At 39.7% G+C, this 17,190-nt stretch overlaps 1 protein-coding gene across 19 annotated transcripts in view; it reads left to right on the top strand.

Annotated features, from left to right (window-relative positions):
- The window catches only part of LMTK2 (lemur tyrosine kinase 2), a 96,112-nt gene that overhangs the window by 24,929 nt on the left and 53,993 nt on the right, over positions 1-17,190 (top strand). For all 19 annotated transcript variants that reach the window (XR_011424498.1, XR_011424497.1, XR_011424496.1 and 16 more), the window contains exons 2-4: positions 6,430-6,554; positions 9,481-9,625; positions 15,744-15,817. Coding sequence is in view for 3 of the 19 variants with exons in the window: in XM_014729803.3 (XP_014585289.3) it covers positions 6,430-6,554; positions 9,481-9,625; positions 15,744-15,817 (344 nt within the window). In the remaining 16 variants the exon portion in view is untranslated. The remainder of the gene's footprint in view (positions 1-6,429; positions 6,555-9,480; positions 9,626-15,743; positions 15,818-17,190) is intronic.

The following is a 17,190-nucleotide window of genomic DNA, read 5'->3' on the forward strand; positions in this document are numbered from 1 at the left end:
ATTAGAGTATAGAAATGCTACTGATTTATGCAAATTGATTTTATACCCTGCAACTTTGCTGTAGTTGTTGATTACTTCTAAAAGTTTTCCAATGGATTCTTTGGGGTTTTCTGTATATAAGTTCATGTCGTCTGCAAACAGCGAGAGTTTCACTTCTTCCCTGCCTATTTGGATTCCTTTTTCTTGCCTGATTGCTCTGGCCAGGACCTCCAGTACTATGTTAAATAAGAGTGGTGATAGAGGGCATCCTTGTCTTGTTCCTGTTTTCAGGGGGATGGCGCTCAGTTTTTGCCCATTGAGTATGATGTTGGCTGTGGGTTTGTCATATATGGCCTTTATTATGTTGAAGTAGTTCCCTTCTCTGCCCATTTTGTTCAGAGTTTTTATCATAAATGGCTGTTGGATCTTGTCAAATGCCTTCTCTGCATCTGTTGAGATGATCATGTGGTTTTTATTCCTCAGTTTGTTAATGTGGTGCATCTCGTTGATTGATTTGCGGGTGTTGAACCATCCCTGTGTCCCTGGTATGAATCCCAGTTGATCATGATGTATGATCCTTTTGATGAATTCCTGAATTCGGGTTGCCAAAATTTTGTTTAGAATTTTTGCATCTATGTTCATCAGCGATATTGGCCTGTAGTTCTCTTCTTTCATGGTGTCCTTGTCAGGCTTTGGTATCAGTGTGATGTTGGCCTCGTAGAATGTGTTAGGAAGTGTTCCATCCTCCCTACTTTTCTGGAATAGCTTGAAAAGGATAGGTATTAAATCCTCTCTGAAAGTTTGGTAGAATTCCCCAGGAAAACCATCTGGTCCTGGGGTTTTATTCTTTGGGATGTTTTTGATTGCTGTTTCAATCTTTTTCCTTGTGATTGGCCTGTTCAAATTGTCTGCTTCTTCTTGAGTGAGCTTTGGGAGATTATAGGAGTCCAAGAATTTATCTGTTTCCTCTAGGTTATCCATTTTGTTGGCATATAGTTTTTCGTAGTGTTCTTTTATAATCCGTTGTATTTCTGTGGAGTCTGTTCTTATTTCTCCTCTTTCACTTCTGATTTTGTTTATTTGAGCTTTCTCTCTTTTTTTCTTTGTAAGTCTGGCTAGGGGTTTGTCCGTTTTATTTATCTTCTCAAAGAACCAGTTCTTTGTTTCATTGATCCTTTCTCCTGCCTTTTTTGTTTCAATAGCATTTATTTCTGCTCTGATTTTTATTATTTCTCTCCTTCTGCTGACTTTGGGCTTTGTTTGTTGTTCTTTCTCTAATTCAGTTAGGTGTAGTTTAAGATTGCTTATTTGGGATTTTTCTTGTTTGTTAAGATGTGCCTGTATTGCAATGAATTTTCCTCTTAATACAGCTTTTGTTGTATCCTATATGAGTTGATATGGCGTGTTATCATTTTCATTTGTCTCCAGGTATTTTTTTATTTCTTCTTTAATTTCTTCAATGATCCATTGCTTGTTCAATAGCATAGTGTTTAGTCTCCACATCCTTGTGCCTTTCTCAGCTTTTTTCTTGTAATTAATTTCTAGCTTTATAGCATTATTGGAGAAGATGCTTGTTATTGTTTCACTTTTTTTAAATTTCTAGAGGCTTGCCTTGTTTCTCAACACATGGTCTATCCTTGAGAATGTTCCATACGCACTTGAGAAGAATGTGTATTCTGCTGTTTTTGGATGAAGTGTTCTATATATGTCTATTAAGTCCAATTGTTTTAGCTTTTCGTTTAGCTCCACTATTTCCTTGTTGATTTTCTGTCTGGATGATCTGTCCATTGATGTGAGTGGGGTGTTGAGGTCCCCTACTATTATTGTGTTATTTTTAACATCTTCCTTTAGGTCTGTTAATAGTTGCTTTATGAACTTTGGTGCTCCTGTGTTGGGTGCATAGATATTTATAAGCGTTATTTCTTCTTGATGAAGTGTCCCTTTGATCATTATATATTGTCCTTCTGTGTCTCTCTTTACCTGCCTTATTTTGAAATCTGCTTTATCTGATATAAGTATTGCAACACCTGCTTTCTTTTGCTTGCTATTAGCTTGAAGTATTGTCCTCCACCCCTTTACTCTGAGCCTGTGTTTCTCCTTGGGGCTGAGGTGTGTTTCCTGGAGGCAACAAATTGTTGGATCTTGTTCTTTAATCCGTTTTGCCACTCTGTGTCTTTTTATTGGAGAGTTCAATCTGTTTACATTGAGGGTGATTACTGATGCATGTGGACTTAATGCTGTCATTCTGTCGCTCGTTATCTGGTTTTTCTGCATTACCTTTGTTTCTCGTCCTGTGTGTTTTTGCCTACCCATTGACTTCTGCAATTTCTTATTTGGGTTTCTTAGATTTTTCCTTATTTATGTTTTGTGTCTCTGTTCTGGTTTTTAGTTTAGTGGCTACCCTGAAGTTTGTATTTAGAATCTTGTGTATAATATAGTCCATTTTCTGGTGGTCTGTTACTTACTTGGCCTAGACTGATTTAGTCCCTTTCCTCTTCCCCTCCTAAATTATTATTTTCCTCTCTTATTCCAACTCGTGTTATGAGTTTGTGGTTAGAGTGATAAGATCGTCTTTGCTTTGGTGGTTTCCTTCCCTTTATCCTAATGCTATAGTTGAATATTTGCTATCCTATTCTGGTTCTATCTGTCTCCCTATTCTCTGGTTTGTGACCCCTTTCTCCCTTTTTTTCTTTTTTCAGGTATGAGAACCTTCTTGAGGATTTCTTGTAGTGGAGGTCTTTTGGTTACAAATTCCCTTAACTTTTGTCTGTCTGGAAAATATTCAGTTTCTCCCTCATATCTGAAGGATATTCTTGCTCGATACAGTATTCTTGGCTGAAGATTTTTATCCTTTAAAGTTTTGAATATGTCATTCCATTCTCTCCTAGCTTGTAAAGTTTCTGTAAAGAAATCTCTGAAAGTCTGATAGGAGTTCCTTAGTAGGTTATTTTCTTCTGTCTTGCTGCCTTGAGTATTCTTTCTTTGTCATTCATTTTTGCCGTTTTTACTACTATATGCCTTGCAGTAGATCTTTTTACGTTGACAAATCTAGGAGATCTGAAAGCTTTCTCTGCACACATTTCTCCCTCAATTCCTAGATTTGGGAAGTTCTCTTCTATAATTTTGTTAAGCACGCTTTCTTCTCTATTTTCCTTTTCTATGCCCTCAAGTATTCTGATAATTCTTAAATTGGATTTCCTCATTGAATCCACTATTTCTCTGGGATTTTCCTCATTCTTTTTAGTTCTTAGTTCTCTTTCTTCCTCTGTCTGGAGCCATTCAGCCTGTCTATCTTCGATTATGCTAATTTTCTCCTCTATCGTATCTACACGTGCATTCAGGGAATCCGTATTCTCTTTTATCTGATCCATTGTATTTTTCATCTCTAGTATTTCTGATTGATTCTTCTTTATAGTTTCAATCTCTTTTGTGAAGTAACTCCAGAACTCATTGACTTGTTTCTCTGTATTTCCCTTTGCCTCTTTGAGTTTTTTGATGATAGCTACTCTGAACTCATTTTCACTTAGTTTACCTATTTCCAAGTCCTCAGGACTTAATTCTGTATCTTTACTGTTTTCCTTGTGGACTGGAGCTTTTATAAATTGCTGGATGGTTGAGGAGCGGTTTTTGTGCATGATGCTATTATTTGGTTGCAGTTACAGCCTGTCGCCACTAGAAGGGGGTCGAGAGCCATGCGTTCTTAGCCCTCCACCTTCAGTCACGATGGCCGCACGCAGCACAGGTTGGGAGAGGAGGGGCACTTTCTCTCGCGCACCAACCTGGATTCTGATCAGCTCTCCCTCTCTGGTTTCCTGGGACCCTGGCTTGATGGGGTCCCCCCATGCGAAAGCTTTCCCTCATTAGAGGGTTTCCACTGCACCGGCGGTGGGAGTCCTAGATGATCCCACAGACGTGCAGCCCCTCACCTGCTCCTTCCCTCACCTGCGGCAGCAATCCCAGTCTCTAGGGGAGGGAACGAAGTTCTCTCCTACCCTGTTCCAGCTCCTCCAAGGGCGGCTCCAGCCTCTCCACCCTCCGTCGTCGTTTGGCTGCTGTGGGTCTCTGATGATCTCTGTATTATTAAGAGTTATTAGTTGAAATTCAGTTGTTCCATTTTGGTTGTAGTTTGGAGGGGACAGAGTCCCAGGTGAGCTCACTCTGCCATGTCGCTGATGTCCTACATGTGTGCTTTTTAAAATGAGAACTGGGTCTCTCTTGACAGTCCTTTTAAACTGTATTATTTTTAAGCAACACAAACTCAAGGAGAAGGCTCAGCTGGAGTCCAGCCCCATTTGTAATAAAGCATGTTTTAGCGTTGCTCTTTCACAAATAGACCTTTTGTTATTGACAAGGAACTTAGTCCTGTTTTCACTTGATTTTAGACTTCTCTGCTCTTCACTGAAGCTGTTTTGTATTCAAGAGTGTTTTGCTCACACAGGAGTTTGGGTTAGTTTTTATTTGCTTCAGGTACTATACTTACATTTTAAGAAAAAAGGGTGGCGTCGTTCATTGATTTGTCTCCATGTCTTCCACTTGGTGTGTTTGCTCACATAGCCGTAGACGAAGATTTTAAGGAAAAGTCTATTTCTAACCTAATTGTGGTAATCATTTTGCAATATATACATATATCAAATCATCACATTGTACACTTTAAACTCATATGTTAATTATATCTCAATAAAGCTGGGGAGAATAAAAAGGAAAGTTTATTTCTTAGTAAAACACCCGTAGGTGAAACTTAATAGTTTGCCCTAACAAAGAAAAAGTTCAAAATAGCCCCAGTTGAATAAGATGTTTTCCAGAAACTAAGTCTTTGCTGAAAGTAAGATGTGAAAATATGCTCTAGATGGGGATTACAAACTTTTTCTGTAAAGGGCCAGGTAGTAAAAGATTTTAGTCTTTGTGGCTCACCCGCAATATGTGTTGCTAATTTTTTTAATTTTTTTAAAAACAACCCTTAAAGATGTAGAAATCATTCTTAGCTGGTGTGTGTGTGTGTTTGCGGGCAGAGGGTGTACCCCTGCCATGCAACCACAAGCTGTAGATTGCTGATCCCTGCTCCACTAGAAACATTCCTTATCATGATCAGGGCTCCTTGGAGAAGTTGCTGATTCTAAAGCCAGAGAAGAGAAAATACAAGAGGAGCCTGGAGCTTCCGGTAGTGCCAGAAAGTGAGGAAGTGTTGGAGGGAAAAAGAAAAGGGGGGAGCATGTCCAAAGGAGCCAGCAGTCAACTTTAAAGAGTTCCCAGGGGCCAAAGCTGGAACAGTGTGAGCGACAACATAATGATAATATTGGATTATAAACCCAAAGAATAGAAAATAAATATCTATGAATCTGTAACTATCTAAATGAATGAACAAATAAGTGAGGGAGAAGGGAGAAATCTTCCTTGAGGAAGAATTCCAAATAATGGTTGTAGAAGGAATGAGGAAAATAGACAATCACCATTAGAACATCACAGTGTTAATTGCTGCAGGCAAGATTCACTGACAAATGTGAAAATTGGTGTGCAAAACTTTAAGGAGACACAGGATATTTGCATAGCCTCAGAGTGTCTCCCCGACATGTTGATTACTGTAGTGGTTTTTACGTCTAGAAATTCTGTAATATTCCTCCCTCCAGGGAGTACAGCTTAATTCCCTTCCCTGTGAGTGTGCAGTGGACTCGGTGACTCGCTTTTAAGGAAGAGAGTATGTAAAGGGAAAGTGGTAACTTTGCAGTGGTGAAACCTGGCAGAAACCACCTGACCACGTGATCATGGTTCTCATCACCAGGAATGAGGGGTGCCGACATCGTGTGTTCTTGACATGATGCAACAAGAAGGGCAGACCACTACTGTGGGATTCTGGATTCTTCCAAATGTCTATAACCTTGGTCCATTCTTGAGAAAATATCAGACAACTCAAATTGAAGGAAATACTACAAAATAACTGACCACTGCTCTTCAAAAGTGTCGGTTAGGAAACATAAGGAAAGACTGAGAAACAGCAGAGATTGGAGGAGACTGAGGGGACATGATGATTAAACGCAGCGTTGTTAGCCTGGATTGACTCCTGGAAAAGAAAAAGAACATTAGTGAAAAAAATGGTAAAATCCAAATAAAGTCTGAAATTTAGTAGTATTGTACCAATGTTACTATTTTAGTTTTGATAAATTTACCATGGTAACGTAAGACGTTAATGTTAATGGAAGCTGGGTGAAGGGTATATGAGGACTGTCTCTGTTGTTTCTGGAACTCTTCTGTAAATCTTAAGATTGTTTCAAAATAAAGTTTAAAAAAAACCCAGCTTCTTGTCCTGGATTAGTCATCAGCTTTATCTTGGGCACTTTAGCATTGTTTTGTTAACTCTTGATCCCATTTCCATCTGGTAGAAAATAAATTGGTTTACTTATATAAAGATGATTTTGCAATGGCCATGTTTTTAATATTATTTCTCTGTCTTTCCAGGTGAGGCACCTGCTGTGGAAGTTTCCTCATCCTTTGTGATCCTATCTGTGTGCAGTTTAATGATATTAATAGTGTTAATTGCCAACTGTGTATCCTGCTGTAAGGACCCAGAAATAGACTTTAAGGTGAGCACAGACAGGAGGAATGTTTAAAATCGTCTTCTGATACATTTATCAATGGAATGGCTATATATCACACTCCCTTGGGAGTAGGGGACTTTTTCAGCAAACTTTTTCTATAAGGACCGGATAGTAAGTATTTCTGCCATTGTAAATAGTAAATACTGTGGGCCGTACAGTCTCTGTCACAGCTACTCAACTCTCAACTCTGCCATTGTGGTGCTATGTCAGTCATAGACAATATGTAAGCAAATGGCCCTGTTCCAGTAAAACTTTATTTATAAAAATAGGTGGTTTGGATTGGTCCACCAGCTGTAGTTTGCTAACCCTGCCTGAGAGCATCGTTGACAATAACTCTTTATCTGTTTTAATTGATTTTGCTAAGTGAGGAATAAAGCATGATGATTGAATTCACTTGCAATAAAGCCTAGAAGGAAGGGCAGGCTGGTTTTGATTTATTTCCAAACTTTTGTGCACTGATGAATGTATGGTTAAGATTATTGAGGCCAAGGGATCCCCCAGTGTGTTTTGTATATGAAGAAGAACATCTTTCAGTTTACCTCTAACCCTTGACTTCCCTAAGGGGGAGAAAAAAAGAATGCTGCTGATTGTAAACCCTGGGGAGTGGGGGATGGGGGAGTGGCTGGTAACATAGAAGGGCTGGGTTGTAGCCACAGATGGGTAGAATCTGCCAGAAAGCAGCTGGGAAATCCTGCTGTAGAGCTTACCACATGCCTGCTGGCTTGTATTAGGGCTCAGTCAATACTTGTTGAAAAGGAATACATAGGAAAGAAAAAAAAAAGGGATTCATGCGTGCAGAGAAAATAGTCCTTAATGTAGAGCCCTACTGGCTGTCCCCAGGGCCACTGGCTCAATTTGGGGAAAGAGAAAGCTGTCTTGTAGCTAAAACCTTTTTAGTGGATGCAGGAACCTTATTTCTAGAGCCTCACACCTGTTTCTGTTATGTGTTCTCTTTACCTTGAGTCTGGTGGCAGCTCTGAGGAGGTAAGGACATGTGCCATCCTCTCGGCTCCACACTAGCATTATACACACGGAAGGTTGAGGACAAAGGATGACTGGAGGAGCAGACTTCACTAGCACAGATCATTGCCTTGAGAAGATTTCACCCCAGACGTGTAGGGCTTTATTCATGACATCGGCGCCTAGGTGCTAGAATCACTGCAGACACTTCCGTGGAAAATTAATGACTGTGCCACATGGGGACACAGTGGCAAGCAGAAAATCTGTGTTGCTTGACTTTCTTGCTGAGGGGCTTTGCACAGACACCTGGCCATTTGGGGACAGAGATAAAGTCTGATCAGCGTTGCTGAAGCTGAAATCTCGTGTCTCTCCCACGTGTCATGGTGCCTCATTCCTGCCTTGGCTTGTTCCAACCCGCCTGAATCTCAGCATTGACCCAGGGAGTTTATAGGAGATCCTCTCCAGCTCTGCACACTATGTGATGGAGGAAGATCACCGTCTGTAATTTGTGGGTTTCCTTTAGCTTTAGAACTGTGCACTTTTAGAGAGGAGTGGTCCCTGGGAAGTCATCTTCCAGACCAGGACGCTACAGTCTGGTAAAGTAAGGGACCTGCCCCAGTGCCTCCTGATAGCCACTGGCATAATTTAGAAGTGACCCAGTCTTCTCTCACAGCCTCATTTATAAAAAATTATACTGTTACCTCCCTGAATCTTTAGAATCATCTGCTGCCTAATAGTATATCATGCTGCTGCCAAAGTTTTGAGTGGCATTATCTTTAAGTTAGAAGTGATGGATAAAGTCTTTTTTAAGGAGAGAACCTTTAGGAATGTCCAAATGGAAAATTGAACAGAGCTCTCTGTTTAGAGGTACCCTTACAGATTGAAGTTATGCTACCTCATTGTCCTGCTCCCCCCTCCCCTGTCACACATGGCAGTAACGTCCTATTGCATTTGACAACGTGTGACATACGTGAGAATGATATCCTTTCACATGCACATGAGAACATGAATGTTGTGTCAGAGAAATCTACCCTTATAACTTAGTTTCTTCCTTGTATGGGCGCCAAGGGGGAAGTGGTAGAAAAGGAAAGTGGAAAGAAGGGTGTTCCATAGAGGAATGGAAAACAGTCTTGTTCACTGTTCTGTTATCAGCTTCTGTTGTGGTGCCTGGGGGGTAATACTTGTTAGTTAACAAGCAAATGACCCTGCTAATCATCTGTATCTGTGTTAAATTAACATGACCTCGAGTAGACCCAGCTCACTGGAATAATAGGAAGAGTCAGGTTAGCTTTCTGCTGAACACAGTTCCTTAAAAGGTTTCCACAGCTTTATTGGTGCAGGCTCAATTTTAAAGTTGCCGTCTTTAGAAAACTGGATGTCCTTAGAGTGTTAATTGCACTTACTTGCTACGCAGTTTTATATTAACCTCTGTGGTTCAGATCTTGATTGTTCTACCCGGCTTAGTAATTTTTCCATTGTTGCTCTTTCCAGAGAAATAGGACTCGCTTAAAAAATATTTTTGCTGTCTTTTCACTGACCTTATTGAAATGTGTATACAATTTAAAAATAAATTTGTTTTGATTTAGTATGCAAAGAGATTTGTGAAAGTGAATTAAAAAAAGAATAGATTAAACTATAGTAACTTAAAAGTCAAATTTTGAACCTAGAAGAGTATTTCCATTTTAAATTTCGTGGTCATTTTAGAAAATTTTGCATTTAACTTTAGGCTGTCAGTTTAAAAAGTTACATAAAGCATGTGTAATTTCTTTTCAAATCTTATTCTGCTATATATGCTCTTTACTTGAAGTAAGTACGAATTGGAAAAAAAATTATGGCAGCATATTCCAAATGAATGAATAAACGTTCCTATCTTAAATGTTAGCAAATGTTTTTAATGTTTGCTCTCAAACTGATTTATATTGGCTATAACATTGCTCTTCTTTTATGTTAGGAATTTGAAGATAATTTTGATGATGAAATAGATTTCACACCACCAGCAGAAGATACTCCCTCCGTTCAATCCCCAGCAGAAGTTTTCACCCTTTCAGTACCAAATATTTCACTACCAGCTCCATCACAATTCCAGCCTTCTGTAGGTAAGACCTCATGTCCTAATGTCATGTGTTGGTGAGTTATTTCTGAGAAGTGAGAATGGGTGCCTTGCTGCTAATCATAAAATAATTGGGCTGCCTGTCTTCTCTGCTTGCTTTTCCTTTTGCTTCTTGGTAAAGCTGCACTCTAGTGCTCAGGCCCATTGCATTCCTGCAAAAGCTGAGTTCTTTCCTTTTGGACCCTGGATCTGGCGTAAGAGTAAACTAGTCTCCTCGATTCATTGAAATGAAACTCTCAGACAGAGCTCCTGGCCTGTGTTTTGGTAGACAGGCTTCTCTGCTGGTTCTCCACACTGCTTGTCTTGCTGAGTAGGATCCTGCCGTCTTCTCCTGGGATGTCCGGTGTTTGGGGAGGAAGCATATATTTGGATAAATTAATTGGGTTGACTTTTCATCCTAAGGTAGAGGTTTGATTAAATGTTAATTGATTTTTTGTTATAAAATTGAATATGACTGGTGGTCCAAGAATTAGGGATTTCTAAGACTGCCAAGAGTGTTGGTAGGTGCCGGTCCTGCCGTTTGTGGTACTGTGCCCACCGTGGTGTCTGTTCAGGGCAGTATAAACCCAACAGTTGATTATACTGCTGTAGGCATGTGTGACTAAAAGAAAAAGTAACTTAAAACATGACGCAGCTGGTGCATTTCATATAAAATATTTGTAAAGTTGGGTGTATTTAACATTTGTAGATTTCGCAGCATTAAGAAAAATGACATGTAGTATTTAGCTTTAATTTCTATAAGTAACAATACTACCATTACTTCAACCAAAATAGTGAAGTTTAAAAGGAGTCTGATATGTCCCTGGGATAAGGTAAACGTGAGTATACTCAACTCTAACTAGAAATATTGTATCTTATATCTGCTTACTTGATAATATACTTTAGGGAAGTCCTGAGAGGCTTCTCCAGGCCTGGAGTCTAACTCTCAGGAATTTATTTCAAGTAACAGAATCCTAACTCAGCTCAGCATATGTAGAACAGGGAATTTTCTGATCCGTGGAACCAGCCCCTGGCAAGAGCAGGGGTTAAGCTGACTTAGAGACAGCTAGAGCCAGGTACTCAGGCACCGTCAGCACTACACATTCAGTCCACATTTTCTCTTCTCTTTGCATGTTGGCTTAGTCTCGCAGGCTTCTTTCCTCAGTAGGGAGCATGGCTGCTGCCACCTCCAGGTTCATATCCTTGTAGCGTTACAGCCAGACAGGAAAGGAACTTCTCTCTCCTCTGGCTAGAAAGAAAACCCTTGGAGAGCCATTCTGGTTGGCTTCACCTGAGTCGGATGATGTGGCTATTGCAGCACTCTCTGGCAGTATAAAATGGAACCAGGTTAAAGTCGATGTGTAGCTTGTTAAATTATGGTAAATCCATACAGTGGAATATCAAGTGGTCCTATAAAAGGATGCAGGTGAACGATATTTGATATGAAAGATGTTTGTAATGTATTAAGTGAAAAAGGCTCACCACATTCCAAAGCAAGTCTGGAAGAAGCTCTACCCGTTTTTTTCCTTTTTTCTCTTTTTAAAGCATATTTTATTTTTTGAATAGATAATGTAGTTACGTGGTTCAAAAATCAAAACTTAGAAAGGTACATATGGTAAAAAGTCTCTCTCTAGTCTTCGACTCTGACCTGACCTCCCACCCCCACCTTCCCTAGGTAGCTTCTTGGTTTCCTACACATCTTTCCAGTTTCTTGATGCAAATATTCCCCTCTCCCTCCCTTTTTTTAACTCAAAGGTGGCATGGTAAATATATTATTCTGCATCTTGCTTTTCCCGCTTACCAGTATGCTTTAGAGATCTTTCCGTAAGAATAAAGAGAGCTTGTTTGTTTTTGCTAACAGGGTCATACTATGTAAATTGTGTGGACCTAGCACAGTTTATTTCCCGGTCTCCTATTGATGGCTATTTGAGTTGTTTCTAATCAAAGCTTTTACCTATGCGGGTTTCCACGTTGTTGTTGTGCTAGTATACTTGTAGAATAAATTTTTAAAAGTGGGTCACAGAGTACATGTGTTTGTTATTTTCATGAATATTGCCGACTCACCCTCCGCGGGAGGTTTGCCAAGTTATATTCCTGCCAGTTGGGTGTCAAATGGTATATTCTGTTGCTATTGAAGCTAAATTGGTATCAGTTCAAACTAGATTGTTCTAAATTTAGGATGATAACTGTAATCTCCATGGTAACCACTAAGAAAATAGCTAAAAAACATACAGAAAAGGAAATAAGAGGAAATCAAAGTATACACTAAAAATATTAAATATAAACAAAAAATAACTTTTTCATGAACAAGGATCCTAATTTTAATATAGCCAAATTTAATCTGTTTTTTAGAGTTAGAGCTTTTTCTGTCTTAAGAAATGCTTTCCACAAAATATAATGATGTACACCTGAAATTTATGTAATGTCATAAACTAATATTACCTCAACAAAAAAAAAAGAAAGAAATCCTTTCCTATTCTGTGATCAAAATGATATTTAACCACTTCCTTTTCAATATTTTAAGGTTTTTCTTTGGCATTTAAATTAATTAAAATCCATGACTCATCCTGAAGTGATTTTGAGTATGGTGTTAGGAGAGAGTCCATGAGTTTTCCTTGTAGATTACTATGTCTTTTTCAGCTTCATTTATTGATTGGTCCGTCCTTCCCTCTCTGCTTTTTAGTTCCATATGTGTGTGCATCTGCTTTCGGCTTTCTATTCTATTTCATTAGTTAATTTATCAATTCCTTGTCCCAGTACCACAGTATCTTAATTATAATAGCCTCATAATAATATATGATTTTCAAATATTTTCTCCCATTCTGTGGGTGGTCTTTTCACTCTTTTGGTAGTGTCCTTTGATACACAAAAGTTTTTAACTTTGATGAAATCCAATTTATCTGTTTTTTTCTGTTGTTGCTTGTGCTTTTGGTATCATATTTAAGAACCACTGTCACATCCCAGGTCATGAAGATTTGCTCCTATATCATTTTCTATGACTTTTATAGTTTTAGCTTTTAAATTTAGGTCTTTGACCCATTAATTTTTGTATATGGTATGAGGTAAGGGTCTCAGCTCATTTTTTTTAATAGTGTTTATTTATTTATTTTTGAGGAAGATTAACCCTGAGCTAACATCTGCTGCCAATCCTCCTCTTTTTGCTGAGGAAGACTGGCCCTGAGCTAGCATCTGTGCCCTTCTTCCTCTACCTTATATGTGGGACATCTGCCACAGCATGGCTTGCCAAGCGGTGCCATGTCTGCCCCTGGGATCCAAACCGGCAAACCCTAGGCTGCTGTGAAGCAGGACGTGTGAACTTAACCCCTGCACCACCAGGCCGGCCCCCAGGTTCATTCTTTTACAGGTGGATAGCTAGTTGTCTTGGCAACAGTGTTTGAAGAGACTGTTCTTTCGCCATTAAATTGTCTTGGTACCCTTATTAAAAATCAATTGACCATACTTCCCTGGGTTTATTTGCAGACTCTCAAGTGTATTCCATTGATCTGTATGTTCATCCTTATGCCAGTACCATGCTGTTTTGATTATTGTAGCTTTGTAGTAAGTTTTGAAATTGAGAAGTATGATTCTTCCAACTTTGTTTTTCTTTTTCAAGATTGTTTTGGCTATTCAGAGTCCCTTGCGATTCCGTATGAATTTTAGGATCAGTTTTTCCATTTCTGCAAAACAGGCCTTTGGAGTTATGTGTGTGTGTCTATGTGTACCATTATGATCCTCTTCTCATTCCCTTTTGTGTATATATTTTAGATATCTTCTTAGTGATTGCAGTGGGGATTACAGTTACCTTAAATTTATAACAGTTGAGTTTGGATTGATACTGACTTAGCTTTAATAGCATCCAGAAACGCTGCTCCTGTATACAACTCAGTCCCTTTGATGTTGTCACAAATTACGTCTTTATATGTTGTGTGCTGATTCACACAGATTTATAATTTTTTATGCATTTATCATTTAAGTAAGAAGTAAAAAGAGTATACACCAAAAATACGATAATACTGGCTTTTCTATTTACCTATGTAGTTACCTTTACCAGAGATCTTTATTTCTTCATATGGGTTCCGGTTACTGTTTGGTGTCCTTTTATTTTAGCCTCCGTTTAACAATTGTAGGGCAGGTGTATTGGCAGCAGACTTCCTAAACTTTTGTTTATCTGGGAAAGTCTTAATTTCTCCCTCATTTTTGGAAGATAGTTTTGCCAGCTATAGAATTCTTGGTGAATGGTCCTTTTCTTGCAGCATTTTGTATATGTCATCTCACTGCCTTCTGGCCTCCATGGTTTCTGATGAGAAATTGTGTGGCAGTCCTTGAAGATCCCTTGTACATGATGAGTTGCTCTCTCTTGCTGCTTTCAAGATTCTCTGTCTTTGGTTAACAGTTTGATTATAATGGGTCTCGGTGTGGATCTCTTTGAGGATATCTTACTTGGACTTTGTTGAACTTCTTGGATGTGTAGATTCTTGTCTTTTAACAGATTTGGGATGTTTTTTGCCGTTATATCTTCAAATATTCTTCCTGTCTCCTTTTCTCTCTCGTCTTCTGGGACTCTCATTATGTGTATGTTGGTCCACTTGATGGTATCCCACAACTCCCTTAGACCTTGTTCATTGATTTTTTTCATTCTTTTTTCTTTCTGCTCCTCAGACTGGATAGTTTCAAATTTGACCTATATTGAAGTTCATTGATTAGTCTATCTGCTGAAATCTGTTGTGGAACCCTTGTGGTGAATTTTTTATTTTGGTATTGTACTTTTCAGTGCCAAGATTCTATGTGGCTCCTTTTAATAATTTTTATCTGTCTATTGATCTTGTCTACTTATTGGGAAATCATGTCCATGATTTCCTTTAGCCCTTTCAGCATATTTAAAAGAGAGTTAATTTAAAGTTTTGTCTAGTAAGGCCAGTGTCTATGTTTTCTCAGGGACACTTTCTTTTAAATTTCTTTTGTACGTGTGAATGGACCATACTTTCTTGTTTCTTTGCATGTTTTGTAGTTTTTTGTTGCAAACTGGATATTTTGAATAATATGATGTGCAAAAAAGAAGAAGAGAAAGAAAACAACAGAAAGTACTCTGGGTCCTTGCACCTTGGCTCTGTGTTGGGGCACTTGTCACCCAGGCCACTTACTGCTCTGCCTTAGCCTTCACTTCCTGCTTGTGCTGAGCATGAGCCAGAGGTGGAAGCTTATATTCTTCTCAAGTCTTTTCTGAGTGTGTGTCCGTCCCTGAGCACGCGTGTGGCTCTCTAGGTTCCCTCATATATGCAGTAGTTTTTCAAAGCCCCCATTCCCCCCAAAAGTCTCACTCCCCAGCATTTCCCCCAAAGCTTTCAGCATGTCTACTGTTTGCCTCAGCTGTTATTTTTTGCCCCAGGTGGCAGTGCCTTGTTCATTTGCCTTTCAGTGTTTTCAGGGAATGTGTAGCTGTTGCATTCTGATAGAGTTCGAGTTAGGTGAAACAAGGGGAAGCCACTTCCGGCAGTCCTTCCAGGAAACCCTAGTGTGGTCAAATGAAACAGTTTCTTGGGAAGAAGGTCCATTCTGCTCCCTCTGGAGCCAGTACCCACACTGGAACTTGGCTCATCTTTAAGACTGCTGCTGTGCCGGGGGAGGGAGGTGGGGCCAGGGTAAATGAAAAGCCACAAAATAATTCTGCCCTGTTTCAGTGGTGTTTCTTCTGGTTCACTTCAGTTGCTGTAAACCTTTGACTATCTTCCATAGTTTTGATAAGGTGGGTGCTGACAGTTTTTGACAAGATTTTTAGCATTTCTAGGGAGGAACAGTCCCCAGAGGGCCCTATTCCACCATAAAACTAAAGACCAAGTAAAGGCCAATGGAATGGTGAGAATGGTTATAGTGGAGTAGTTGGATCAGAAGAAACAGTGCAAGGTGTTAAAGAATCAGGGTAGGATACTCATTCAAAAATCTTGTCAGTTTTGAAACTTGAAATTGTTTGGCATTATTAGTTTGAAAGAGATGTTTTATGTATTTCTACCTTTATTAGCACAAGCATTAAATTTATGTTAGTGTTTGTACTTTGTAGGTTATATGTTTAATATTTATTTTATTTCCATTAAGTGCTTATATTTAGTTTTTATGTTCTTTTTCTACAGAAGGTTTGAAGTCTCAAGTTGCCCGCCACAGTCTAAATTATATACAGGAAATTGGAAATGGCTGGTTTGGAAAGGTAAAATGTTGTTCGCTTTCAATTTTTCCCCTCCTGGTTATACTGTTTAGAATTTAAAGCTAATTAAGAATTATATTGTGTGACTTCTACATTCTCTCTAGACGTTAAGTACCAATCGAGTTTCCCCATTGCCCCCTGACACTGCACGGGAATGCGAGCTTCAGCAGTCCTGGTGTATAGGCTTTTCCGAGCAGGGCTTTTATTTAGATACCAAAGACTTTTCTGACTGTTGACATAAGAACAGTAAGAAGGGGAAAGAGACCAGAATTTCGGAAGCTTTTTATCCTCCGCAAGTTAAATTATTTGTTTTTTTCTTCTTTTCCCCCTGTCTCCTTAGTTTTCTTCCCCCTTCCCCATATGGCACTTAAAACACTTTAGAATTGTAGATGATAGACTTTTTATAAGAGGAACTGTTCTCTATTCCTTGTAGTGTGTCGAGTGGCCTGTAGTCATAGTGCTTTGTTGGTCTTTTTACCGCAGGTTGCTCAGGAGGAATGATCTTAGTCTGGCAGCTGTTTCTGTGATGTAGCAGTCGTTCCCTGTGGAATGTTCTAACTGAGGGCTGGTTGCACCATAGGCAGGGCAGTCAAGTCGGGAAGATGTATTTGCTCTGTAATCAGCCATCTTGTGTTTCTTGTCTTTTCCATTCAGAGTTGTCTGTCAGTCCTGCATCTTTGATGTTGTCCCAACTTCATTAGTTACCAAGTCTTTTAAGCCATTTAGCAAAATCTGTTGTGTATCAGGCGTTGTTCTCGGTGGTGGGAGGCGATCTGGAGGCAGAGGGTAAGTCCTGGCCTGTGGAGTGCTGGGAGCGTAGCAGCAAACAGGATAGAGCCCTGGCCTGCCAAGACTTAGATTTCTGGGGTGGCGCTGATCAGACAGGGAATAGTCAGTGGTAGGAGACAAGCTCAGAGGGGTGTAGGGGCGCCAGGTGATGGGAGATGTTCTATGCATTTAGACTTTGGCTTTGCCTAGAGTGAGATGGGAAGGTACTCCAGAGTCTGAGAGATGACTGATGTAATCTGGCTTCCCTTTTAAAAGGATCACTCTGGCAGTTACATTGTAGAGGGCCAAGGGGAAAGCAGGGGAATTGGGTAGGAGGCCACTGCAGTCCTACAGGGAGAGATGCAAGCAGGCTTGGACCTGGATGATAGCTTGGGGTTTTGAGAAATGGTGTGACCCAAGGTGGAGTTCTGAATAAGAGCATACAGGACTTGGGACGGATCAGAGATGGAGTTGGAGAAGGAGGGGAGTCAGGAATGACTGCCTGTGGCCTGAGTGACGGGAAGAATGGAGTTGCTGTTGACTGAAATGGGAAAGACTAAGGAGAAGCAGGGGCAGAGGAGGAAGTCAGTCAGGAGTTCGCTTTTGGG

This window comes from Equus caballus, chromosome 13 (genome assembly GCF_041296265.1).
Source record: "Equus caballus isolate H_3958 breed thoroughbred chromosome 13, TB-T2T, whole genome shotgun sequence".
NCBI classification, from domain to species: Eukaryota; Metazoa; Chordata; class Mammalia; order Perissodactyla; family Equidae; genus Equus; species Equus caballus.